The sequence below is a fragment of the Hylobates moloch genome, unplaced genomic scaffold (assembly GCF_009828535.3).
Source record: "Hylobates moloch isolate HMO894 unplaced genomic scaffold, HMol_V3 SCAFFOLD_21, whole genome shotgun sequence".
NCBI classification, from domain to species: Eukaryota; Metazoa; Chordata; class Mammalia; order Primates; family Hylobatidae; genus Hylobates; species Hylobates moloch.
Window position 1 is genome coordinate 26,141,536 of NW_026652296.1, and position 27,581 is coordinate 26,169,116.

A 27,581-nucleotide genomic window follows, 5' to 3' on the forward strand; every position below is an offset into this window, starting at 1 on the left:
TTTAACATAAAACTGTCTTATAATGAGTGCTGCCCACCATGAAAAAGGATGCTGTCCATGAAAGAGAGTTTCCCATCATCGGAAATGTTCAAGACTTAAAGCTACTTGCTGGAGATGAGGTAAAGGGGGTTAGATAAACGCTGAGGCCCTTTTTGGTTCTGGGGGTATCTAACAATTTGGTCTATAGCTGCCTGATTAGTCTGAGTGAACTTGTATATCTAATTTTTCAGTGGTTGAAGGCCTTTCACTGTTGGACTTGGGAGTATCTCCGTATTCTGGAGCAGTATTTCATGAAGTAAGTGTTATTTTCTTTTCTGGGTACCAAGAGTAGTTTACAGTTACAGATACCAAAGCCTAACCTCTGTTTTGTACAAACATTTAAAAAGATGTATTCTTGACAATCATATTTAGAAACAGCCCATTTTTAGATGTCCTCTGCATAAGAAAGAGGTTTTGCAATTGCAATGGAAATGATTCAGATTAAGATTGTAACTGGGGAAGCAGATGAGGTGTCTGTAGTAGTTACCATTTGTAATGGCAAATAAGTTGCAAACAGTCCTTAGTCCACAAATAGGTTGTATGCTAATTAGCATGTAATTTGTTGTTTGGAATATGATTTCCTATGAAAACTATGGCAGTAATGTTGTTTCCTTAGAAAGCCCACAAAAGCTTACTTAACCCATAAAATTAGCTTTTTTTTTTTTTTTGGCAGGGTCTTACTCTGTCACCCAGGCTAGAGTGCAGTGACACAATCACGGTTTGCTGCATCCTCGACCCTCTGGGCTCAAGCGGTCCTCCTACTTGAGCCTCCTGAGTAGTACGGACCACAAGTGTGCACCACCATGCCCAGCTAATTTTTATTTAAAATTAGCTCTTAGGAATAGTAAAAACAGGCCAGGCGCGGTGGCTTACGCCTGTAATCCCAACACTTTGGGAGGCCAAGGCAGGCAGATCTCAAGGTCAGGAGTTCCAGACCAAAGCCTGGCCAACATGGTAAAACCCCAGCTCTACTAAACATACAAAAAATAGCTGGGCGTGGTGGCAGGTGCCTGTAATCCCAGCTACGTGGGAGGCTGAGGCAGGAGAATTGTTTGAACCCATGAGGCAGAGTTTGCAGTGAGCCGAGACTGCACCATTGCACTCCAGCCTGGGCCACAGGGCGAGACTCCATCTCAAAAAAAAAAAAAAAGGAATAGTGAAAACACTTTTAATTAGGTCCAGATTATCTCTTGTTTACAGCAACAGCTTCCTGACAGGTCTTTTTGCATTCAGTCTTGCTCATTCATTCTATTCTGTAGTCACAGCCATCTTTCTAAAATGTGAATCTGTTTTTGTCACTGTCTTGCTCGGCAGCTTTGAATGTTCACCATTGACTTCAGGATAAAATCCAGATATCTTAGAGGGGCATACAAAGCCCTGAAGACCCTCCTCACCACATCTACCACATTTCTTTCCACTGCCCTTTCCATTCTTTTTTATTTTTTTGAGACAGAGTCTCGCTCTGTCACCCAGGCTGGAGTGCAGTGGCACGATCTTGGCTCACTGCAAGCTCTGCCTCCCGGGTTCACGCCATTCTCCTGCCTCAGCCTCCCGAGTAGCTGGGACTACAGGTGCCTGTGACTATGCGTGGCCAATTTTTTTTGTATTTTTAGTAGAGACGGGGTTTCACCATATTAGCCAGGATGCTCTCAAACTCCTGACTTCGTGGTCCACCTGCCTTGGCCTCCCAAAGTGCTGGGATTACAGGCATGAGCCACCGCGCCCCACTGCCCTTTCCATTCTTATTGGCCATATCACTTTAAAGAAGTTTTCTAATTTGACAATGTACCTTGTAATTTTTTTTTTTTTTAAAGACAGGGTCTTGCTCTGTCACCGAGGCTGGAATGTAGTGGCATGATCACGGCTCACTATAGCCTCAACCTCCTGGGCTCAAGCAATCCTCCCACCTCAGCTTCCTGAGTAGCTAGGACTACAGACATGTACCACCACAGCTAGCTAATTTTTAAAAATTTCTTTGTAGAGATGGGATCTTGCTATGTTGCCCAGGCTGGTCTTGAACTCCTGCACTCAAGTAATCCTCCTGCCTTGGCCTCCGAAAGTGTTGGGATTACAGGCATGAGCCACTGTGCTTGGCCTTAATTTTTTTTTTTTTTTTTTGAGACGGAGTCTCGCTCTGTCGCCCAGGATGGAGTGCAATGGTGCAATCTCGGCTCACTGCAACCTCTGCCTCCCGGGTTCAAGCGACTCCTCTGCCTCAGCCTCCCAAGCAGCTGGGACCACAGGCACGCGCCACCATGCCCGGCTAATTTTTGTATTTTTAGTAGAGACGGGGTTTCACCATATTGGCCAAGCTGGTCTCGAACTCCTGACCTTGTGATCCGCCTGCCTCGGCCTCCCAAAGTGCTGGGATTACAGGTGTGAGCCACCATTCCCAGCTGGCCTTAATTTTTATAGTTATTGCTCTCATATGTACTTTGAGAACAGTTTTTTTTGTTTGTTTTTTGGCTCTTCTGTCTACTCTTTCAAAAGCATTCAACTTGGTCCTCATAGAAATAACAACTGTCTTTTGCATTTCAATTTTATTATCTCTTTGTTAATATCTAATCAAACTGCAATAACAACTACTGGCAGAAACAGGTTAGGAACAACTTAAGAGACTTTTTTTTTTTTTTTTTTTTGAGACAGAGGTTTGCTCTTTTGCCCAGGTGGAGTGAAGTGGCGCTATCTCGGCTCATTGCAACCTCTGCAACCCCCTCCCCCTTCCCCCACCCTGGATTCAAGTGATTCTCCTGCCTCAGCATCCCAAGTATCGGGAGTTATAGGCATGTGCCACCACGCCTGGCTAATTTTTGAATTTTTAGTAGAGACGGGGTTTTGCCACCTTGGCCAGGCTGCTCTCAAACTCCTGACCTCAGGTCATCCACCTGCCTTGGCCTCCCAAAGTGCTGGGATTACAGGCGTGAGCCACCGTCCCCGGCCAAGAGACTCTTAATAAGCACACAAGGCCGGGCGCGGTGGCTCATGCCTGTAATCCCAGCACTTTGGGAGGCCTAGGCAGGCAGATCACAAGGTTGGGAGTTCGAGACCAGCCTGGCCAATATGGCGAAACCCTGTCTCTACTAAAAATACAAAAAATTAGCAAGGCATGGTGGCAGGCGGCTGTAGTCCCAGCTACTCAGGAGGCTGAGGCAGGAGAATGGCGTGAACCCGGGAGGCGGAGCTTGCAGTGAGCCGAGATGGTGCCACTGCACTCCAGCTTGGGTGACAGAGCGAGACTCCATCTCAAAAAAAAAAAAAAAAAGAAAGAAAAGTGTCTCTCATCACCTTAGTCTTCCAAAGAATCTTACGCTTATCCTTCTCCTGGCTCGTGTCACACTCTTGAAATTGCCTCTGTGTTTATTTTACTCATTATGATATAGTGTCTTCAAAACAGGTGCTGTCCCCTTCTTATCACTTATTCCTAGTGCCTACCTCTATCAGCATATGCATTACAATCCTTCCCTCCCTTCTGTCCTTCTTTTAGTAAAGATTTGTTAAATATTCACTAAGTGCCAGCTACTCTGCTAGGTGTTAGGGATACAAAACAAGACACAGTCCCTGGCATCATGGTGCTTATACTTCTGAGAGAAACAGACAATAAGTTAGTAAAAAAAGAAACAAATTTCAGAGCCAAGGGTATCACCAGGGATAAAATACATTTCATAATGATAAAAGAGATAGCGATCCTAAATGCTTATGTATCAAATTACAGAGCTTCAAAATATATGAAGTAAAGACTGATAGAACTACAAGGAGAAATAGATCCACAATTACAGAGATTTCAACATCCCTTTCTCAATGATTGGTAGAACAAGCAGACATAAAATCAGCAAAGATATAAAAGACTTGAATAACAACCAACTTGGGCCAGACGTGGTGGCTCATGCCTGTAATCCTAGCACTTTGGGAGGCCAAGGTGGGTAGATTGAGGCCAGGAGTTTGAGACCAGCCTGACCGACATGGTGAAACCCCGTCTCTGCTAAAAATACAAAAATTAGCTGGGTGTGGTGTTGTGCACCTGTAATCCCAGCTACTTGGGAGGCTGAGGCAGGAGAATCACTTGAACCTGGAAGGCGGATGTTGCAGTGAGTGGAGATAGTGCCACTGCATTCCAGCCTGGGCAGCAAACTTAGACTTCATCTCAAAAACAAAAAAAACAAAAAAAACAAACAAACAAAAAAAAAACCCAACTTGACCTAGTTGTCATTTATAGAACACTCCATCCAACAACAGCAAAACACATAATTCTTTTCAAATGTACACGGAACATTTGCAAGATAGACCACATTCTGGTCTATAAAACAAGGCTCAATACATTTAAAAGGATTCAAGTTATACAAAATATATTCTCTGACCACAATTGAATTAAATAAAAACGACCAGAAAGATATCTAGAGAATCCCCAAATATTTAGAAACTCGTAACATATTCTTAATTAACCCATGGATCAATGAAGAAATCAGAAAGGAAATTAGAAAGTATTTTGAAATAAATGAAACACAACCCATCAAAATATGTGGGATGTCACTAAGTAGTTCTTAGGGAGAGGTTTATAGCACCAAATGCTTATATTAGAAAAGAAGACCTCAAGTCAGTGACCACAGCTTCTACTTTAAGAAACTAGGAAAAGATAAAATTATACTCAAAGTAAGCAGATTAAAAGAAATAATAAAGATCTGAGTAGAAACAAAGGGTAGAAAACAAAACTAATAGTGAAAATCACTGAAACAAAGATGGTTCCTTGGGATGAGCATTAAAATTGATAAACTTGGGAATGATGGATATGTTCACTTTCTTGATTGTAATGGTTTTATGGATGTATACATAGGTCAAAATTTGTCAAATTGAGGCCAGGCACGGTGGCTCATGTCTGTAATCCTAGCACTTTGGGAGGCCAAGGTGGGAGGATTGCTTGAGCCTAGGAGTTTACGACCAGCCTGGGCAACATAGTGAGACTCTGTCTCTCCCCCCAGGGGGGGAAAAATTAGCTGGTTGTGGTGGCATGTGCCTGTAGTTGTAGTTACTCAGGAGGCTGAGGTAGGAGGATCGCTTGATCCTGGAAGGTCTAAGCTGCAGTGAGCCATGATTATACCTCTGCACCCCAGCCCGGGCAACAGAGTAAAACCATGACTCAAAAAATGAAAATAAAAACAAACCAAATAGCTAGTACTACAGATGCATGCTACCATGCCCAGCTAAATTTTTTTTTTTTTTTTTTTGTAGAGATGGGGGTCTCACTTTGTTGCCCAGGATGGTCTCAACCTCCTGGCCTCAAGTGATCCTCCCACCTCAGCCTCCTGAAGTGTTGTGATTGCAGGTGTGAGCCACCGGAGCTGTCTGGAACCTGGATTTAAATGCGAATCTGACTCCAAAGTCTTTGTTCTTTCTACCATGCTAACTTGTTCTCACTAAAAAGTCTGTCAATAACCTCTACAGTGTTATAGGACATATTCGTGCATATGGTTTAGTGTTGGGAAGAGGTGCTCCTGAGTCATCAGTATGGGCTCACTAAAACCAAGTCATGCGCTTCCCTTCTGGTTCTGGTGGATTGGTGAACGGGCTTGCAGTAGCAGACCAACCTACCTGCCACGAACAACTAGAAAAGCAGGATGAATATGAAAAAAGGAAAAAAAAAAACACATCTGCTGGAAGGCATTGGAAAGTACCAAGATAGCCAGGACTCCAGGGACTAAGATCCCAGAGGGGAAAGTACAAAAAGTAATACGAACAGTCTGAGCTGCTTTGTCCTTGAAGCATTTACCAATTTGTAAGTGACACAGGTGGAGAAGCAGAACAGAAATTGGCTGGCTAGAGACCAAGAAGCTAAGCAGAGCTATTGGCAGTCTCAGGGTGCTGGGGAAATACCAATTTGAGTGCAGGACCAACCAAAATGACAAGGCTCTGGTAAAGGACTTGCCTTTAGGCTGGAACTTCTGAAGGACTACACTCTAGGAGTAAGGGTAGACCAATGTAGACTAGTTTTACAAAGACTAAATCCAGCTTCAAATTAGCTCAATCCCTAAAGTGAAACAACTATATTGTAATTACAGCTTAAAGAAATCTTTTCCAGAAGAAAATACCCTCATCCAAGCTGCTGTAGTTTGTCATACACAATGTCTGTCATTCAATAAAAAATTACCAACCATTGGCTGGGCATGGTGGCTCACACCTGTAATCCTAGCACTTTGGGAGGCCGAGGCTGACAGATCACCTGAGGTCAGGAGTTCAAGACCATCCTAAGCAACATAGTGAAATGCTGTCTCTACTAAAAATACAAAAATTAGCCAGGCATAGTGGTGCATGCCTGTAGTCCCAGCTACTCGGGAGGCTGAGGTAGGAGAATCACTTGATCCTGGGAGACAGAGGTTGCAGTGAGCCAAGAACACGCCACTGCATTCCCAACTGGATGACAGAATGAGACTCCTTCTCAAAAAAAAAAAAAAAAGAAAAAAAGAAAAAGAAAGAAATTACCAAGCATAATAAGAGACAGAAAAAATAGACAATAAAAACAGATTTACAGGTGATGTAGATATTGAAGTTATCAAACTACTTGGACTTTAAAATAGCTGTGATCAGCCGGATGCAGTGGCTCACGCTTGTAATCCCAGCACTTTGGAATGCCAGGGTGGGCAGATCACTTGAGGCCAGGAGTTCGACCAGCCTGGCCAACATGGTGAAACCCTGTATCTACTAAAAATACAAAAAGTAGCTGGGTGTGGTGGTGTGTGCCTATAGTTCCAGCTACTTGGGAGGCTAAGGTGGAAGGATCGCTTGAGCCCAGGAGTTGGAGGTTGCAGTGAGCTGAGATTGTGCCATTGCACTCCAGCCGCCTGGGTGACAAAGTGAGACCCTTCCTCCCCCCCCAAAAAATAAAATAGCTATGATCAATGATTAATATGTTCAAGAAATAACAGAATAATTTCACCAGGGTATGTAAAAAATGAATCAAATGGAAATTCTAGAAATGGAAAACATAATAAATTAAGAATGTAAGGCCAGGCGCAGTGGCTCACGCCTGTAATCCCAACACTTTGGGAGTCCGAGGCGAGCGGATCACGAGGTCAAGAGATCAAGACCATCGGGCTCTAGTCCACGGAGGTAGGCAGAGAGGAATGGGTGAACCGGAGGCAGAGTTGCAGTGATCGTCCGCGATCGAGACTCCGTCTCAAAAAAAAAAAAAAAAACCAGAATGTAATAGATGGGCTGGGCACGGTGGCTCATGCCTGTAATACCAGCACTTTGGGAGGCCAAGGTGGGCAGATTACTTAAGGTCAGGAGTTCAAGACCAGCCTAGCCAACATGGTGAAACCCTGTTTCTACTAAAAACATAAAAATTAGGCAGGCGTGGTGGCATACGCCTATAATCCCAGCTACTCGGGAGGCTGAGGTGGGAGAATTGCTTGAACTTGGGCGCTTGAACCTGGGAGGCGGAAGTTGCAGTGAGCTGAGATCACGCCACTGCACTCCAACCTGGGTGACAGAGCAAGACTCTGTCTCAAAAAAAAAAAAAAGAATGTATAGATGAATTTAGCAGCAGATTACACAAAGCTAAAGAGAAGATTAGTAATATGGAAGATAAAGTCTGTTGGAAATACCTAGATTCAAACTTGGAGAGAAAAGGATAGAAAACACAGAAAAAAAAAAAGTAAGAGATCTGAAACTCAGTAAAACAGCCCAACTTATACATCAGTGGAGTTCTAGAATGGGAGAAGAGACAGAACGAGGCAGAATCAGTATTTGAGGAGATTATGGGTGAAAGTTTTTTCAACATTTACTAAGATTTTTATTCAGGAAGCTCTATAAACCCAAGCAGGAGAAAGTCAAAGAAAAACGTATGTAATTTTGATCATAAGTTCAAAATAAAAATGCTCAGACCGAGCGCGGTAGCTCACGCCTGTAATCCCAGCACTTTGGGAGGCCAAGGTGGGCGGATCATGAGGTCAGGAGTTTGAGACCATCCTGGCTAAGACAGTGAAACCCCATCTCTACTAAAAATGTAAAAAATTAACTGGGCGTGGTGGCACGTGCCTGTAGTCCCAGCTACTCGGGAGGCTGAGGCAGGAGAATTACTTGAACCCGGGAGGCGGAGGTTGCAGTGAGCTGAGATCACGCCACTGCATTCCAGCCTGGGGACAGAGTGAGACTCCATCTCTAAATCAATCAGTCAGTCAGTCAATCAATCAATCATATCTTAGGTCAGGTGCAGTGGCTCATGCCTATAATCCTAACCCTTTGAGAGGCTGAGGCAGGCGGATTGCTTGAGCCCAGGAGTTCAAGACCAGCTTGGGCAACATGGCAAAACTCTGTCTCTACAAAAAATACAAAAATTATCTGGGTGTGGTGGCGCACATCTGTAGTCTCACCTACTCAGGAAGGTAAGGTAGTGGGGTCACTTGAGTCTGGGAGGTCAAGGCTTCAGTGAGTCATGATCGTGCCACTGCACTCCTGCCTGGCCGACAGAGTGAGACTTTGTTTCAGGAAAAAACCCCAAAAACAAAAACAAAAAATTTTGCATGTAAGGACACAGAAAGGTGGAAAGTAAAATGACAGAAAAAACTGTATTATGCCGACAGCCCAAAGAGGCTGATGTAACTATACTATCAGATCAAGAATATTTTAAGACAAGAAACCTTACTAGAGATGAAGAGGATTATTTTATAATGATAAAAAGATCACTGCACCCAGAAGATATAGTAATTCTACATAGAACTGCATCTAATTACATATCTCCAAAATATATAAAGCAAAAATGGCAGTCACAGTAGGGGATTTTTTTTTTTTTTTTTTTGAGACAGGGTCTCACTTTGTTGCCCAGGCTGGAGTGCAGTGGCACAAACAAGGCTCACTGCAGCCTCAACCTCCCTGGGCTCAAGCAATTCTCCCAACTCAGCCTCCCAAGTAGCACAGATTACAGGTGCATGCTACCTCACCCAGCTAATTTTTTAAATATTTTGTAGAGGCAGGGTTCCACTATGTTGTCCAGGCTGTTCTCAAATGCCTAGGCTTAAGTGATCCACCCACCTCGGCCCCACAAATTGCTGAGATTACAGGCATGAGCCACTGTGCCTGACTGGGAGATTTTTAATATAACTCTTTCAGTCAGTGATAGAACAAACAGACCAAAAAAATCAATAAGGATATAGAAGATTTGAACAAATCATTAGCAAACTGAGCCTACATGTCATATATAGGATGATGCAACCATAGGTGTTAGTATGCATATTTGAATGTACCTGCAGCACTTACCAAAGTTGACCATATAATGGACCATTAAGCAAGTCACAACACATTTTAAATGATTGCAGTCATATAGTGTATTTTCTATTACCACAAGAGAGTTAAGCCAGAAAGAAATTATAAAAATATAAAAAGAATGGGAGGCCGAGGCAGGCAGATCATGAGGTCAGGAGATCAAGACCAGCCTGGTCAACATAGTGAAACTCCATCTTTACTAAAAATACAAAAAAAAATTAGGCCGGGCATGGTGGCTCACGCCTGTAATCCCAGCACTTTGGGAGGCCGAGGCGGGTGGATCACAAGGTCAGGAGTTTGAGACCAGCCTGGCCAAGATGGTGAAACCCCGTCTGTACTAAAAATACAAAAATTAGCCAAGTGCGGTGGCGCGCGGCTGTAATCCCAGCTACTTGGGAGGCTGAGGCAGGAGAATCTCTTGAACCCGGGAGGTGGAGGTTGCAGTGAGCCGAGATTGTGCCACTGCACTCTAGCAACAGAGCAAGACTCTGTCTCAAACAAACAAACAAAAAACGGCCGGGCGCGGTGGCTCACATCTGTAATCTCTGCACTTTGGGAGGCCGAGGTGGGTGGATCACCTGAGGTTGGGAGTTCGAGGCTAGCCTGACCAACATGGAGAAACCTCATCTCTACTAAAAATACAAAATTAGCCAGGCATGGTGGCTGAGGCAGGAGAATCACATGAATCCGGGAGGCGGAGGTTGCAGTGAGCTGAGATCGTGCCATCGCACTCCAGCATGAGCAACAAGAGCGAAACCCTGCCTCAAAATAAATATATAAATAATAAAAAAAATTAGCTGGGTGTGGTGGCGGGCACCTGTAATCCTAGCTACTGGGGAGGCTGAGGTGGGAGAATCATTTGAACCCTGGAGGTGGAGGATCTTGCAGCAAGTGAGATCGCGTCACTGCACACCAGCCCTGGCAACAGTGCAAGACTATCTCGAAAAAAAAAAGAAAGAAAACTCCTAAGTATTTGGAAATTGAACATGGTACATTTTAAAGTAGTCTCAAAGAAGAAATGTTACTGGAAGTTAGAATATATTTCAACTGAATGATATTGAAGAAAATGGCTGGGCACAGTGGCTCCCGCCTGTAATGCCAGCAGTTCGGGAGTCTGAGGCAGGTGGATCACTTGAGGTTAGGAGTTCTAGACCAGCCTGGCCAACATGGTGAAACCCAGTCTCTACTAAAAATACAAAAATTAGCTGGGCGTGGTGGCAGGCGCCTGTAATCCCAGCTACTCGGGAGGCTGAAGCAGGAGAATCACCTGAACCCAGGAGGTGGAGGTTGCTGTGAGCCAAGATCGTACCACTGCACTCCAGCCTGGGTGACAGAGCGAGACTCCATCTCAAAAAAATCCAACATATCAAAACTCGTGTGATACAACTAAAGCCATACTCATAGGAAAATTTATTGCCTTAAACAATAAAAAATGAAATACTATGAACAGTTTTGTCAGTAAGCTTGAAAATTTAGATGAAATGGACAAATTCCTAGAAAAACACAACTTACCTAAATTGACAAAGTAAAAACAGCAAATCTGAGTGTTTTATCTATGAAATAAATCGAATCTGTGATTTAAAATATTCTCTCAAAGAAAATCCAGGCAGAGATGGCTTCACAGTGAGTGAATTTTCCCAAATCTTTGAGGAAGAAATAACGTTAATCTTTTCTGAACTATTCTCAAGAAAATAAATAAAAAAAAATTATACAAACTTATCAGAGAACAGAAGAAGCTCATTTTGTGAGTGAAATGGAATCAGCAATCTTGGTCTGTTGTGGAATTCCCCTCGGCTATTATATATGTCTTAGAACTACAGTTCACCTCTTACCTTTAGTGTGTTGACTATATATATATATATATATATATTTTTTTTTTCGAGATGGAGTCTCGCTCTGTTGCCCACGCTGGAGTGCAGTGGCGCGATCTCGGCTCACTGCAAGCTCTGCCTCCCGGGTTCACACCATTCTCCTGCCTCAGCCTCCCTAGTAGCTGGGACTACAGGCGCCCGCCACCACGTCCAGCTAATTTTTTTGTATTTTTAGTAGAGACGGGGTTTCACCATGTTAGCCAGGATGGTCTCCATCTCCTGACCTCGTGATCTGCCTGCCTCGGCCTCCCAAAGTGTTGGGATTACAGGCGTGAGCCACTGCGCCTGGCCAGTGTGTTGACTATTCTTTAATGGTTATTTAACACATCAGGCTTTATTTCCTTTACTCAATTCAACAGATAGTCCCAGCAGCACAAAATGGTCCAGCAGTACTAAATTATTCTCCCCTATGTGCACACTGGCCAGCTGGCATAGAACAGTATTCCAGGAAGGAGAATACTAGCATAATATTTTGCTGACATAATAGTTTTCTCCCCACTGTCTACTCTGGAAACTGGTAATAGTAAGGTTTAACTTAATTTTTTTTACATGTCTGTTTTTTTTCTGCAGACTCCATTAATAATATACCTCTTTCATTTCCTAATTGACTATGCTGAATTGGTGTTTATGGTAAGTAACCTTCCATATAAAATTGATATGTATGTATTTTTAAATTTTATGGTTTATTGTCTCTCTCTCTTTGTTTTCTTTTTTTTTTTGGAGATGGGGTCTCACTGTGTTGCCCAGGCTGGTCTTGGACTCCTGGACTTAAGTGGTCCTCCCATTTCAGCCTTCTCAGCTGCTGGGACTATGGACACATGCCACAGTGCCTGGCTTGTCATCTTGTTTTTAAGAAAAAAAAAAAAAATACATATCTTAGGAACTCAGGAGTTTCTCAGAAAATAAAAGCAAAAACTTATGTCTTTACTTTGAATTCATAGAACTGTGGCAGTATTATGGAAGTGTGAGGAATAGTTTCTGATGTGTAACCAGTTCCAAATACTTACTTTTTTTAGAATTTGGTTTCTGGACTATATATAGTCTTGAATTTTCTAGCTCTGAGCTTCTGTGATTGGCTTTAATTGTGAAGCCAGTGTGGAGGGCATTCTGAATTTCCTAAGCATTTTACCAAGAGATTCTGTGAGTCATTACGGAAGAAGCGGACACAGGCTTGAGGCTTTCAGGGGCGAGAAGCTTCAGAATTGGGATGACAGGTCTATGTTTTGAGAGCATAGTAATTTGAAACACTTGCCTGGGATTGAAAATTTGAGTCAAGAAATACCCAGGAAGCCCACTGAGGTCTTCCTTAGTAATTATAACAAATGCTATTTATTGAGGACCTACTGTGTGCTAGGCACTTGACATACATCAGGCCTGCAAAGCAGTGGGTATTATTTCCATTTTACAAAAAACATAAGTATCTTGCAATTCTAGAGCAGATATGGGCCACTAAACTGAAGTGAACCTAGATGGGTCCTGATCCTCAGGGATTTCCAGTTCACCCTCCCTGAATTGGCCTTATCTTTGGGTAGTCAAAGTGAGGGTTGAAGTTCTACCTGATTGTAAGAGTCCAGTACTTGGTAGTCTATCACTATCTCAAAACTCCAAGCCCTGGTAGCACTCTAGTACTCTTACACTTACTGTGTTCTATTTCCTATTATTTCTCTTTCTTTTGACAGATAACTGATGCACTCACTGCTATTGCCCTGTATTTTGCAATCCAGGACTTCAATAAAGTTGTGGTAAGTAGTTTGTGGGTGGGACAAAGCTGGTGGAATTTGGTAACCTTCTGGTCTTTGTTATTACAAAGAATCAAAGATGTTATACTTAAGGATCCAGCTGCTTTAAAGTGCTAGGACGTGATGGTGAAACTTCTGGCCTGTTCAGCCAGCTCTGGAATGATCAACCCCAAACCCACAAGACAGCTTTACTAACAGATAAAGAAGGGTCAGCTTCATCTATGTAGCTTATTAATAACTATTAATATCCACACACCTGTGCAAGTTCAGACTCCTGGAGTAGTGCTGAACAACAGTTATATTACCTGTCGTTAATGAGGACCCTTAAAAATCTTCTAGTCCTTTCACCAGTCTTTTTTTTTTTTTTTTTTTTGCATAGGAAGATAAATATAGCTTTTAAGTCACTGTTATGCCTATCTGAGGTAAAACTGGATTCTCAATGTCATTTCTGTCTCCCTGCAGAAAGTAATCGTAATTGGAAAATTTGGCATGTATTAAATGCCTGATATAAACTTCAGTCTTAATCCATATGTAATAGCCAAGGAGAATTGCGTAGTGGGACCATTCTTCTTTTCCTGGGGTCTGAGAAAGTTAACAGATTAACCATGTGTACTACCCATGTAGTTATATGGCTACAATACTCCTTGATCGGCTGGGAGCCACTGAGAGAGAAGATTTAGGCTGGGGTGAAATAAGGCTGCATCTCATTGGCATTGTCTGTTTGTGGTTCATTTTAGCTTTTGTTACTAATAAAACCAGAAATAGCAGTCTGCTTTTCTGTGTCACTGGTCATCAGTGACAGATGAAGCTGGTGAATTCTAGAATTTTAGACCTCAGAGAGATTTTAAAAAATATCTAGACTGAGGGTTCTTAACGTGGGGTTCATTTATAGCCTTAATGGGCCTATAAAACCGTGGAAATGGTGTGAAGAATTATATGTGTATGTGCATATGTCATTGTTTCCAAGAGTTCATAGCTGTTATTGGTGTGCGGTCTTTGACTCTTCCTCTAAAATTAAGAACTATATTTTAGGGACTTAGTATCACCAAGACCAGGGAGTATATATCTTAAACTAATGGAGCATATCTTGAAAACTTTAGGGGCTGAGATGAAATGCTTTAACAGGATTCTCTTGAGGGCTGTAGATGAAATAATTGGGCATAGGATTCATAAGCTGAGGAATTTAGAGATAAATTAGCAGTGACTATTCTCTTCTCCGAAATAGGTTGGGTAGGTAGACAGTCTCTACCAATAATACAAAAATTAGCCAAGTGTGATGGCATGCACCTGTAATCCCAGCTACTTGGGAGGCTGAGGCATAAGAATCAATTGAACCCGGGTGGTGGAGATTGGAGTGAGCCAGGATCGCGCCACTATATTCCAGGCTGGGCAACAGAGTGAAACTTTTTGAGAGTGAATCTCAAAAAAAAAAAAAAGACTAGAGAAAAAATAAACTTGTGTGTGTGTGCATATATGTGTGTGTGTATATATATATATATATATATGATATATGTATATGTGTGATATAGATATGAATAGCTGAGGCAGGATTGGTAGCTTTCATCTAAGACCACAATTACCCAGATCTTTATAACCAAAATGTAAAACTGAAATGTGTTTTAATGAAAGTTGATTAGTTGCTAATGCCATATGTATTTTTTTTTTTCCTGCTCAATTCTCATCAGAAAACCTCTCACACTCCCCAGTTAAAACAATTTTTTGCTTAAGACCAGCCTGGGCAACATAGTGGGACCCTGTCTCTACAAAAAATTCTTTAAAAAATTAGCCCGGAGTGGTGGTATGTGCCTGTAGGCCCAGCTACTCTGGAGACTGAGACAGGAGGATGGCTTGAGCATGGGAGGTCAAGGCTGCATTGAGCTGTGGTCGTGCCAGTGCGCTCCCGCCTGAGTGACAGAGTGAAACACTGTCTCCAAACAAGACAATTTTTAATGGTAGGGGTAGTTTATGAGGAAGCAATGAAACTAGGTTTCAGTTAATTGCCTAACAAAGTCAGGCTTCAATGTCAATAGGAGAGATGCCTTTAATTTAGAGCACCAATAATTTGTTTGTTATTTCTGAGTTTATTTGGAAATATATAGAGATTTTTGGGTTTTTTTCTTTGCATGATTTAAAGAGGGAGAGAGAAAGCCAAATGGTGTTGTCAATACCCTGGTTTTTAGTGCACCAAGACATTCTGTTATTACTAAGACTGAAGTAAAATTTGGAATGTTTTTGTTTTTCCACTTTTAGAGTTCAGACTATTAGAACATTAGGTTTCTTCATCAGAATAGGAGTTTTATGTATGCTCTGTCAAAAATTAACTCATTCTAAATGGCAGATTTTGATGATACTAACATACTACTGTTGATTTAGATGGGATAGCAGCATGTCTTCCTCCAAATCTTCTTCCCTGTGTCAGAAGGGTTCATATCACATAGTCTGGGAAGTATTTAAATCTTGGTACGATTTGAGTCTTTTTATCCTTGGTAATGAAACTATGTCTACACACAGATGCATCCAGGAGAACTATAGGACAGAGAGGGGACTGCACCCCCACCCCCTCTCCAGCTGTTAGCCTGTGGACTGAATGCTGATGGTGACCAGTTGGTTATCATGACATTTTACATCTATCTCACTTGACAAAAACAATGTTAGTCTAGTCTGTCCTTTGCTGAGATGGTGCTTCTTGTTTGGAACTCAGAATTTGTGTTAAGAGAGCTGCAGGTGGTTTGATAATGGGTGATAAAAACCTGTGTCCCCTTAATGTGATTAGAAGGTTGTAAATTTGGAGGCTAGGCTCCTGAATTTGGAATGTGCTGAGGCTAACAGTTGGAGAGGAGTAGGGGCAAGGGTGGAGTGTTTCCTCTCCCCCACCCCACCATAGTTTTTGGGGATGCAAAGGAATGTAGATGCAGCTTCAATGATTAGAAAAAGCCCTTTATAGCCGGACGCTGTGGCTCACGCCTGTAATCCCAACACTTTGGGAGGCTGAGGTGGGCAGATCACGAGGTCAGGAGTTCAAGACCAGCCTGACCAACATGGTGAAACCCCTTCTCTACTAAAAATGCAAAAATTAGCTGGGCGTGGTGGTGGGTGCCTGTAATCCCAGCTACTCGGGAGGCTGAGGCGAGAGAATCACTTGAACCTGGGAGGCGGAGGTTGCAGTGAGCTGAGATCGCAACACTGCACTCCATCCTGGTGACAGAGCAAGACTCTGTCTCCAAAAAAAAAAGAAAGAGAAAAAAAACAAAGAAAAAGCCCTTTATTTGAAGTAGGGGAATTATGTCCTTGCAAAACCTATCTTTTAAGGGACCAGGAAAGCGCTGTATAGAGGAGTGGGTGGAAGGAAAGGAAGACTCTACCCTGGAGATTTTTAAAAATTAAAACATTTTGATTTTTTAATATGAGATACATATGGAAAAGCATACCATCTGTCTACAAGCTGATTAGTGATCACAAAGGTAAGATATCCAGGTCACTACCCTTCACATCACTTTTAATCTCTCCTGTCATTGTTTTAAATCTTATCATTGTCAAGACTAATGATTTCTAGAAATATCGATCTTCAGATTTTAATGTATACCCTAACTTCATTTTATACTTAAATTTTCTTAAGGTGTGTGTGTTTGTGTGTATGCGCGTGCACACGTGTGTATAATTTTTAAAATTTCCATTGATTTTAGCCACTTTCCTGTCTCTAGCTGGATGCAGTAGGGATGTTTAAAAGGGATTTTGTCTACCCTTAGGGGAGCTGATATTGGGCCTATGAGGAGAGCCATAATAGTGCCTGTGCTGCTGAAATTGAGGGAGACAAGAAAGCTGAGAATGTGGGGATTGCTGATCTGTGTGCCTTCCCACCTGGAGACTCTTTTCAGAAGATCTTTCTGTTTTAAAGTATTTGAGAAGATTGTGGTTATAAGGAAGTATTTATCTTCCATTGCTGGCACAGTGTCACCTTTGCCCAGGATGTACACATCCCTGGTAATTGCCTCTTTCTCTCAGTGCAGCCCTGCTGGCTGGCTTCCAGCCTGGGGAATGGGTCTGCATTCCCACCTGTCTGTCTGGCTGCCCCTGGATGAACTCTGTTCCTTTCTCACAGCCTTCTTTGTGGAGCTCACCCACTCCAGGTGGCCTTGTTTTTGCTGCAGAACTCTAGACCTCTTAGCTAGTGAGGCTGCCTTCCTGCTACCACTGCTGCAGCTGTCCTCAGTAAGCACTCGATTGCTGAGCCAGCCCCCTTCTGTGTGATAAAAGCACCTTAGTTTATATTTTGTCCTTTTAATTAAACAACCCCAGCTGTGAATGGCACCATAAATCTTACTGATAATTCCCAAGTTAAGTTGGCTTAACTTGGACTCTGCCAACTGTGAGTAGAACAGATGATCAAAGGGAGGTTTTTGAAGTTTGTTTCAGGTTTTCAGATTAAGCCTCTACCTAAACCTATGCAAGTTTAAACTGAAAGGTGGTCTTCTAAAAATATTTTTTGGTTAATTTTTTTTAATTTTGAAAGACCTAAGACATGCAAAAATACATAAAGCATAGTACATACTTTTGAACCTATTTTCAGGCTGAAAAAAATTTATTCCTACAGCTCTCTCTCTCTCTCTCTCTGATGCTTTCATCTCCCTATTTCCCCTCCTACCCAGTATCTGAATCTAGTGGTTATCATCCATACACATGGCCTTGACTTTTACTATATATGTTACTACATAACACATAGTGTTATTTTTTATTATTTATTTTTTTTTATTTTTTGAGACGGAGTCTTGCTCTGTCGCCCAGGCTGGAGTGCAGTGGTGCGATCTCGGCTCACTGCAATCTCTACCTCCCAGGTTCATGCCATTCTCCTGCCTCAGCCTCCCAAGTAGGTGGGACTACAGGTACCTGCCACCACGCCTTGCTAATTTTTTGTATTTTTAGTAGAGACGGGGTTTCACCGTGTTAGCCAGGATGGTCTCGATCTCCTGACCTTGTGATCTGCCTGCCTCGGCCTCCCAAAGTGCTGGGATTACAGGCATGAGCCACTGTGCCTGGCCCCCAACACATAGTATTATTTTACATGCTTTTAACTTTATGTAAATGTCACAATGCAGTATATTTTCTAGTGTGATCTGCTTTTTACATCATTAAATTTTTAACCCTTCACAGTTAAGCACAGCTATCTTGGCTCCTCTGAAATACTCTGTTTTCTAATAGATGGCAGCATTGATTTTATATTGTCTAAATGAGATTCTTTGATCATTAAATCAACAGGGCCACCGATTTTGGTTTGAGAGGCTTTCTCATCTATATTCTGACCCATGTTTGCTTATAAGGTTGCCTACCTTTTTTTCATTCTGAAACACACCCATGAACTTGTTAAGACACACCAGCGGAAGGCAAGAGCTTTCCACCCCCATCCCACTCCCTATTAACTATCCAGCTGCCCACGCACACCCAGCTTTCCTCCTCTTGATCATCGTGGCCATTCTACACCTCCTCTGTGGAAATAAAACATAACCCAAGATACTGTGACATTTGGGATCATTCTACTTTGCTTGACAATACTTCTTCATGGATGGAACTTTGGAGTCTTTAGGCCACTGATGATAACTCTTCAAATGGCGAAGAACTTTGCTTTGCCAGCACGTCATTCATTTAGCCATTCAACAGACATTTATTGTTTGTCCACTGTGCCAGGTGTTAGGCATACATGGTAAGCAAATAAACATGGTCCCTGCCCTCATGGAACTCTTAGTCTAATGAGGGAGACAGACATTAGTCAATCATATAAATAAGTGAAAAAGTTATTAACTGTGAACATATATGAAAGAACATATATAATAGGGGGATTTTACCTGGGTGTGGGGTGGTGAGGGAAAGTGTGCCTTCCTAAGGAAATGATGATTTAACTGAGATCTAAGGACCTTGTGGGAGTTAACCAGGGAAAGAGAAGGAGAAATTATTCCAGGTCAAATGCAAAGGTCTGGGAACAGGAGGGACACAGCATGTTCATGGTGCTGGAACCCAGAAAGGGGATGGGGAGGGCCTAGTGTGAGATGAGCCTGGAGAGGTAGGGCCAGACTAGGCAGGGCCACGTGGGCTATGGAAAGGACTTTTGTCTTCAGCATAAAAACAATGGGAAGTGAATTGTTTCATGTGTTTTATCTTTTCCTTTCTTTTTTTTCTAGTTTAAAAAGCAGAAACTCCTCCTAGAACTGGACCAGTATGCCCCAGATGTGGCCGAACTCATCCGGACCCCTATGGAAATGCGTTACATCCCTCTGAAAGTGGCCCTGTTGTAAGTATTCCCTGACAAAACAAGGCTTAGTGCCAACAAATGCGAGGAAAATCTGATGAGACTTTCCCATGTTGTTTGTTGTATTTTTGGAGATTTGCAATCTTAGTCATCAAGTATTTGCTGTAGTTCTGTTGCACAACTGGGCTCTGTTGTTCTGGCCAGCAAAAGAGACAGAGCCATTCTGTCTCTCTTGGGACAAAGACTCACACAGGGCTGTGTACAATCAAACCCTTCACAAGTGCTTTTTGACTCCATGCTGATCTGGGTTCCAGCCTACTTATAACCATTGTTTCTAAAGTTCTTCAATTGTGATGTATGGATTAAATAAAAGTTTGGTTTTTATGTGGCTGCTATTTCAAGCAGCTCTTATGTTTCGTGTACAGTATAGTCCCCCATTTGTAGCTCATAAAACTAAAGTGCCAAACAGATGCATTCCAGCTGGGTGACCCATGTGGAAGACTGGAACTTATTGAGGCTCTATGAAAGAATTCTCTAGGGAGTACCCAGTGCTACCATTAAGTTGTACTCTTTTGGGTTATTCCCATTTATCTTCCTGAGATAGGCAAATGTGAATAATTATTCAATCCACTAATAGTCATTGAATATTAATAACATACCAGTTTCTAGGGATATATAGTAAACAAGACAAACAAGTTTCCTCATGGAAAAACACGCCCTTAGAACTTCAGGATTAGAAGGGGCCTTGTGAGACTAGTTTACTCAACCCTCTGCCTTGTGTGTGGATTTCCTATTCCCTATTAGATGTCTATGCAGCCACTTCTTGAACGTCACCTGCTATTTAGAAATGGCTTTTTTTTCTTCCCACCAAATAGTTTTGGACTATCAGTTCAAATCTATGCATTTCAGAAATATTGGTGGGATCTACCTTAATAGAACCAGAAATTTAGCAACTTTATGAATCCCTTATGGACTTATATGTGTCCTGGGGGTAGTTTTGTAATAGCAGCAGCTGTTTCTTTAAAGATTATGTTACAAGCCTGTGGCCGGGCGCGGTGGCTCATGTTTGTAATCCCAGCACTTTGGGAGGCCGAGGCGGGCGGATCACGAGGTCAGGAGGTCGAGACCACGGTGAAACCCCGTCTCTACTAAAAATACAAAAAAAAAAATTAGCCGGGTGTGGTGGCGGGCACCTGTAGTCCCAGCTACTCGGAGAGGCTGAGGCAGGAGAATGGCATGAACCCGGGAGGCGGAGCTTGCAGTGAGCCGAGATCGCGCCACTGCACTCCAGCCTGGGTGACAGAGCGAGACTCCGTCTCAAAAAAAAAAAAAAAAACAAGCCTCTCTGTAATTGCTGAAAAAAACTACCAGCAATTTCTAGGCCTTTGGCTGTAGAACTGCTGATCTCACAGTCGTGGGAGGTATTGGATTTAAGGTCTTTATCTGTGAATAATAATCATCATCTCTTCCTGAGACACTGGCATGTTTCTTCCTATCTGATAACCAGAATTATGTAACTAGTCTACCTTTTCACTTTGTCTGCCAGGAAACTCAGAGCCGAATTTGAAGCTGATTACTATAGTGCTGTAGAATATCCATTTGGTGGTCCTTCCATTGCCTTTACTGTCTCCTTTTATTTATGTTTTCCTTGCTCTTGATTATTTATTTATTTATTTTTTTGAGACAGAGTCTTGCTCTGTTGCCCAGGCTGGAGTGCAGTGGTGCAATCTCGGCTCACTGCAACCTCCGCTTCCCAGGTTCAAACAATTCTCCTGCCTCAGCCTCTGGAGTAGCTGGGACTACAGGTACCCGCCACCATGCCTGGCTATTTTTTGTACTTTTAGCAGAGATGGGGTTTCACCATGTTGGCCAGGCTGGTCTTGAACTCCTGAGCTCAAATGATCCACCAACCTCGGCCTCCCAAAGAGCTGGGATTACAGGCGTGAGTTATTGCTCCTGGCCAATTCTTTATTTGTATTTGTACTTTGCTGTTATTTTTTATTATCTGTTCTTTGTTTTTTTGAGATGGAGTCTCACTCTGTCACCCAGGCTGGAGTGCAGTAGTACAATCACAGCTCACTGCAGCCTCCACCTCCTGGACTCAAGTGATTCTCCCACCTCAGCCTCCTAAGTATCTGGGACTACAGGTGTGTACTACCATGCCTGGCTAAGGGTTTTTTTGTTTTTTTTTTTTAGTAGAGACAGAGTCTTGCCATGTTGGCTAGGCTGGTCTCGAACTCGAGCTCAAGTGATCCACCCACCTTGGCCTCCCAAAGTGCTGGGATTACAGGTGTGAGCCACCATGCCCAGCCTATTTTTTATTATCTGTTCTCTCTTTTTTTTTTTTTTTTTGAGACTGAGTTTCACTCTTGTTGCCCAGGCTGGAGTGCAATGGTGCCATCTTGGTTCACTGCAACCTCCGCCTCCTGGGTTCAAGCGATTCTCCTGCCTCAGCCTCCCGAGTAGCTGGGATTAGAGGCATGAGCCACCACGCCTGGCCAATTTTGTATTTTTAGTAGAGACAGGGTTTCTCCATGTTGGTCAGGCTGGTCTCAAACTCCCGACCTCAGGTGGTCTGCCTGTGTTGGCCTCCCAAAGTGCTGGGATTACAGGCGTGAGCCACTGCGCCCGGCTTGTTCTCATCTTAGCTGCCTCAAATCCTTTGTGGAAGCAGGATAGAAATAAATACAAACAATTTGTTATGACTATCTAAGATTTCCCTACTCACAAGCATTTCGAATTCGTTTTCTCAGTTCATTCCTTCCCACCTCAGGAAAACACTAGGTGTTTCAGCTTATTAACTCCTTCCTGGTGAGGGTCCAGATGTCCTTGGAAGTTCTGTAATACCTGACTTGTTGAGCTCAGTAGATACTTATTCTGTCCTTGGGGTCTGGCTCAGTGGATTCTGTTTAACTGCCAAGAAGGCTACATCTAAGCTGCTTTAACTCTTGGATTGGCATGACCTGTGTCAGGGCTTAGGAACCTGACTGAGGAAAATATACTTTCCTGGTTCTCAGAGGTAAATGTAGCTATTCTTAAGATATGTGGCTCTGTGGGAATTGGTAGAATTTTATCATTTTTTGAAATCTAAAATAGTAAAAAGAACATTTATAGAGCTAGAAAGACCTGATTTTGAATGTATTTATTAGTTTGTGAGATTTTGGGCAAGTCCCTTTACCATTGAGACTCAGCTGCTTCTTGAACGTCACCTGCAAATGTTTCCTCATCTGCAAAACTGGAATGATGTTATTGAGAGTTATAGGATCCCTGTGATGATTAAATACTACAGTTTTCCATATACCCCATAGCACAGAATAGGCAGTCCATGTTCAGTACCTTTTACTTATCAGCTTCAACCCCTACTGTATTCTCTTTTACTTGGGGGAACTCATTTCTAGGAAGCTGCCTTCCTTTGCGTAAGCTTTTAGTAAATCTCTTGTAACTTCCTGGCTGTAATGGTGAGGGCTCCTTGGTCAGGATTACTAATGCCAAATATGTTTGTTCTTCCCCAGCTATCTCTTACATCCTTACACGATTTTGTCTTGTGTTGCCAAGTCTACCTGTGCCATCAACAACACCCTTATTGCTTTCTTCGTTTTGACTACGATAAAAGGTAAGGCCCTGAAGGGAGAGTACAAAGCTCAGTCCCTGATTTATGCAAGATTTTGCAACACTTATGCTGTGTGTTTTTTTTTTTAATGCAACCCTTAAAAACATTTTAAAAAATTACACAAGTAATACAAGATTATTTAGAAAATGTAGACAAGGCAAGAGAAAAAAATTAAAACATCTTGAAAACTTAACTGCTCAGAGAGTCACTGTTAACGTAGTTTTAAAAAAAAGTTCTAGGCCAGGTGTGGTGGCTCATACCTGTAATCTCAGCACTTTGGGAAGCTGAGGCAGGAAGATCACTTGAGCCCAGAAGATTAAGAACAGCCTGGGGAACATAGCAAGACCTTGTCTCTGCAAAACATAAAAAATTAGCCTGGCACAGTGGCATGTACCTGTAGTCCCAACTACTTGGGAGGCTGAGGCAGGAGGATTGCTTGAACTTGCAAGTTTGAGGCTGCAGTGAGCTGTGATCATGCCGCTGCACTCCAGCCTGGGTGACAGAGTGAGACCTTATCTCTAAAAAAAAATTTAAAAAGGTTCTAAAAGGCTTATGATTAGAATAGCAGCCTTCCTCTTTCTTCCCACCCCTAGTTCAAGTTCTTTGAAGCAACTGCTTTCTTGCTTTTGCTAGTATTCCATATTTCTAAATAAGACCTTATATTGTATTTCCTTAATTATAAATTTTAGACATTATTTGTTGCACTCCCATCATGGATAGTGATAAAGATTTAGCTCTTTGGGGCCAGGTGCGGTGGCTCACGCCTGTAATCCCAGCACTTGGAGGCCAAGGCGGTTGGATTGCCTGAGGTCGGGAGTTTGACCAGTCTTGCCAACGTGGTGAAACCCTATCTCTACTAAAAATACAAAAAAAAGTAGCCGGGCATGGTGGTGTGCGCCTGTAATCCCAGCTACTCAGGAGGCTGAGGCAGGGGAATTGTTTGAGCCAGGTAGATGGAGGTTGCAGTGAGCCGAAATTGCGCCACTGCATTCCAGCCTGGGCGACAGAGCAAGACTCCATCTCAAAAAAAAAAAAAAAATTAGCTCTTTGATACCAACATCCCGTTTTCCCCTTTGCCTGATTTTCCTGTAGTATTTACATCATGGTTTCTTGTTTGTTTGTTTTGTTTTGTCTTGTTTTGTTTTTGAGACAGGGTCCCACTCTGTCACTCAGGGCTGGAGTGCAGTGGCAGTCATGGCTCACGGAAGCCTTGACCTCCCCAGCTCAGGTGATCCTCCCACTTCAGCCTCCTGAGTAGCTAGGACTACAAGCACCCGCCATCATGCCTGGCTAATTTTTGTATTTTTTATAGAGACAGGGTTTTGCCATGTTGCCCAGGCTGCTGTTGAACTCCTGAACTTAAGCGATCCACCCTCCTTGGCCTCCCAAAGTGCCAGGATTATAAGCATGAACCACTGCACCTGGCCGACATATAGTTTTTATTGAATCAGTATCAGCACCTACATTTTACGACACTGTGTATGTTATTCCACTGCTGGGCAAAGTAGTAACTATGACTACATTTTTCTTCTATGTACTACCTTTTATTTTTCCTGGGGTTAATAAGTGTCTTTTATTGCTTGTTTGGTTTTTTGCTTAGTTTTTGGGTGCCAATCACTGTTTTATTCCCTAGTTGCTCCACTAGATCTGTCAACTACCTAACAATGTTCTTTTTTTTTTTTCCTTTTAACAACACTTAAACACATCAAATAGTTTATAGGTTTTACTGTTTTTCTGGAGATTTTTCTCACACATCTTTCATCCTACCCCAGTCTGTCCTGGTTGTTCTCTGGGCCTGGTATAAAGCTGTCATACTGAAACTTACCTTCATAAATCTCCTATTCTGTATCCCTCCTCTCCTGGATTCCTTCTCTTTTTTATTGATTTTTTTCTGTTTTTCTGAAGTACTTTCTCAGTAATTGTCTAAGAAAGGGTGTATGAAGGCTGGGCGCGGTGGCTCACACCTGTAATCCCAGCACTTTGGGAGGCCGAGGCGGGTAGATCACGAGGTCAGGAGTTCAAGACCAGCCTGGCCAAGATGGTGAAACCCCATCTCTACTAAAAACAAAAATTTAGCCGGGCGTGGTGGTGGGCATCTGTAATCCCAGCTACTTGGAAGGCTGAGGCAGAGAATTGCTTGAATCTGGGAGGCGGAGGTTGCAGTGAGCCAAGATCACGCCACTGCACTCCAGCCTGGGCGACAGAGTGAGACCCTGTCTCAAAAAAAAAAAAAAAAAAAAAAAGGGTGTATGAGATATGTATTTTGAGTTATTCCATGTCTAAAAAATATCTTTGTTCTGGTTTAGCGCCAAATTAATAGTTGGGTAGGATTGAGAATTCTAGACTTGAATAACTTTTCCTTTAGAATTTTGAAGGCATTGCTTCATTGTCTTCTAGTATCTTGGTAGCTATTGAGCAGTTTTATGGTCATGGATATAACCCAGTTTTTTTTTTTTTTTTTTTTTTTTCTGAAATATTTAATATTTTCTGGCCAGGCACAGTGGCTCAAGCCTGTAATCCTAGCACTTTGGGAGGCTGAGGCAGGAGGCTCTCTTGAGCCTAGGAATTTGAGACCAGCCTGGGCAACATAGTGAGACCTCGTCTTTACAAAAAATAAGCAAAATTAGCCAGGTGTGGTGGCATGCGCCTATAGTCCTAGCTACTTTGGTGGCTGAGGCAGGAGGGTCACTTGAGCACAGGAGGTTAAGGCTACATTGAGCCAAGATAGCGACACTGCACTCTAGCCTGGGCGGCAGAGCGAGACCCTACCTCAAGAAAAGGAGAAGAAAACACAGTGAAACCCTGTCTCTACTAAAAAAAATATATATATATATATATAAATTAGCCGGGCGTGGTGGCTGACACCAGTAGTCCCAGCTACTCAGGAGGCTGAGGCAGGAGAATGGCGTGAACCCAGGAGGCGGAGCTTGCAGTGAGTCGAGATCATGCCACTGCACTCCAACCTGGGCGACAGAGCAAGACTGTCTCAAAAAAAAAAAAAAAAAAAAGGAGAAGAAAAATTAAGTGTCTTCTTTTTATCCTGAGCGTTTTGAAATTTTGTGATGCTATGTCTGGATGTGGGTCTTTTTAAATTGATTATGCTGAGCACTTGGTAGCCCCTTTCAGTATGGAAACTAGTGTCTTTAGTTCTAGAGGGTGTTCCTGAACAACTTTTCCAAATTCCACTTCTGTTTTCTCTGTCCTCTTGTTTTGGATGTTTATTGGATATTTGATTTTCTTTTTTTTTTCTTTCTTTTTTTATTATTAATTTTTTTTGCACACAAAACAATAAACATTTTCTAAAAATACATACAAACAAAAAGATGCGTATCAAACATATTAGGAAGGTTGCACATGGGAAGACGGGGAATAGAAATGGGGAGTGGGAATTAAAGAAAATAAATGAGAGAGGGACTTTATATGGATTATGGATCAATGATAATAACTCAATCCAAGAGGAAGAAAAAGAAAGTGGGATAAAGGATCAGAAAGGGAGGAAACTAGAAAAAATTAGAGTATGACTCCAGGGTGGGCCTGTTTTGTTGTCACTGGGTTGGTTGGTTGGTTTGTCTGTTGTATTTTTCATATGTTTCGCCATGTTGGCCAGGCTGGTCTCGAACTCCTAGCCTGAAGTGATCAACCCGCCTCGGCCTCCCAGAGTGCTGGGACTACAGGCGTGAGCCACCACGTCCAGCCCCCACATTGCTTCTGGCGTCTGTGGTAGACCTCCCAGACGGGGCGGTCGGGCAGAGGCGCTCCCCACATCCCAGACGGGGCGGCCGGGCAGAGGCGCTCCTCACTTCTTCCCAGACGGGGCGGCCGGGCAGAGGCGCTCCTCACTTCCCAGACGGGGCGGCCGGGCCGGGCAGAGGCGCTCCTCACTTCCCAGACGGGGCGGCCGGGCAGAGGCGCTCCTCACTTCCCAGACGATGGGTGGCCAGGCAGAGGCGTTCCTCACTTCCCAGACAATGGGTGGCCGGGCAGAGGCGCTCCTCACTTCCCAGACGATGGGTGGCCGGGCAGAGGCGCTCCTTACTTCCCAGCTGGGGTGGCCCGGCAGAGGCGCTCCTTACTTCCCAGACGGGGCGGCCGGGCAGAGGCGCTCCTCACTTCCCAGACGATGGGTGGCCGGGCAGAGACGCTCCCCACCTCCCAGACGGGGCGGCGGCTGGGCAGGGGCTACAATCCCAGCACCCTGGGAGGCCAAGGCAGGCGGCTGGGAGACGGAGGCTGCAGCGAGCCAAGACCACGCCACCGCACTCCAGCCCGGGCAACACCGAGCACCGAGTGAGCGAGACTCCGTCTGCAGTCCCAGCACCTCGGGAGGCCGAGGCGGGCAGAGCACTCGGGGTCAGGAGTTGGAGACCAGCCTGGCCAACATGGCGAAACCGCGCCTCCAGCCAAAGGAGAAAAAGCAGACAATGGTGGTGGCGCGCGCCGGCAATCCCAGGCAGCCCGCAGGCCGGGGCAGGAGAATCATGGGAGCCGGAGGCAGGGAGTGTGCAGCGCGCCGACTAGATTCCAGCCTGGGCCACAGAGGGAAGAAAAGAAAAGAAAAAAGAAAGAAAAAGGAAGGAAGGAAGGGAGGGAGGGAGGGAGGGATATTCGATTTTCTTGATTGATCAAGTATGCGTATTTTATTTTCTATTGTTTTTCCCATCATTTTTACTTACTTTCTCTTACTTTTTCTAGGACATTTCCTTGTTTTTGTCTTCCATCTCCTCTATTGAGTTTTAAATTTTATTTATTACATTTTTATACATTTACATCTGGTCTCTAGTTGTTTCTTTGAGGCATCCTATTTTTATTTTATCACCACAGTATCCTCTATT

General features: G+C 43.3%; 1 protein-coding gene across 2 annotated transcripts in view; it reads left to right on the top strand.

The window, feature by feature from the left end:
• PIGU (phosphatidylinositol glycan anchor biosynthesis class U) overlaps nucleotides 1-27,581 on the top strand; it is a 114,452-nt gene that overhangs the window by 17,481 nt on the left and 69,390 nt on the right. For both annotated transcript variants that reach the window (XM_058433014.1, XM_032143274.2), the window contains exons 2-6: nucleotides 231-295; nucleotides 11,733-11,792; nucleotides 12,842-12,904; nucleotides 19,072-19,181; nucleotides 22,652-22,752. In XM_058433014.1, coding sequence (XP_058288997.1) covers nucleotides 231-295; nucleotides 11,733-11,792; nucleotides 12,842-12,904; nucleotides 19,072-19,181; nucleotides 22,652-22,752 — 399 coding nt within the window. The remainder of the gene's footprint in view (nucleotides 1-230; nucleotides 296-11,732; nucleotides 11,793-12,841; nucleotides 12,905-19,071; nucleotides 19,182-22,651; nucleotides 22,753-27,581) is intronic.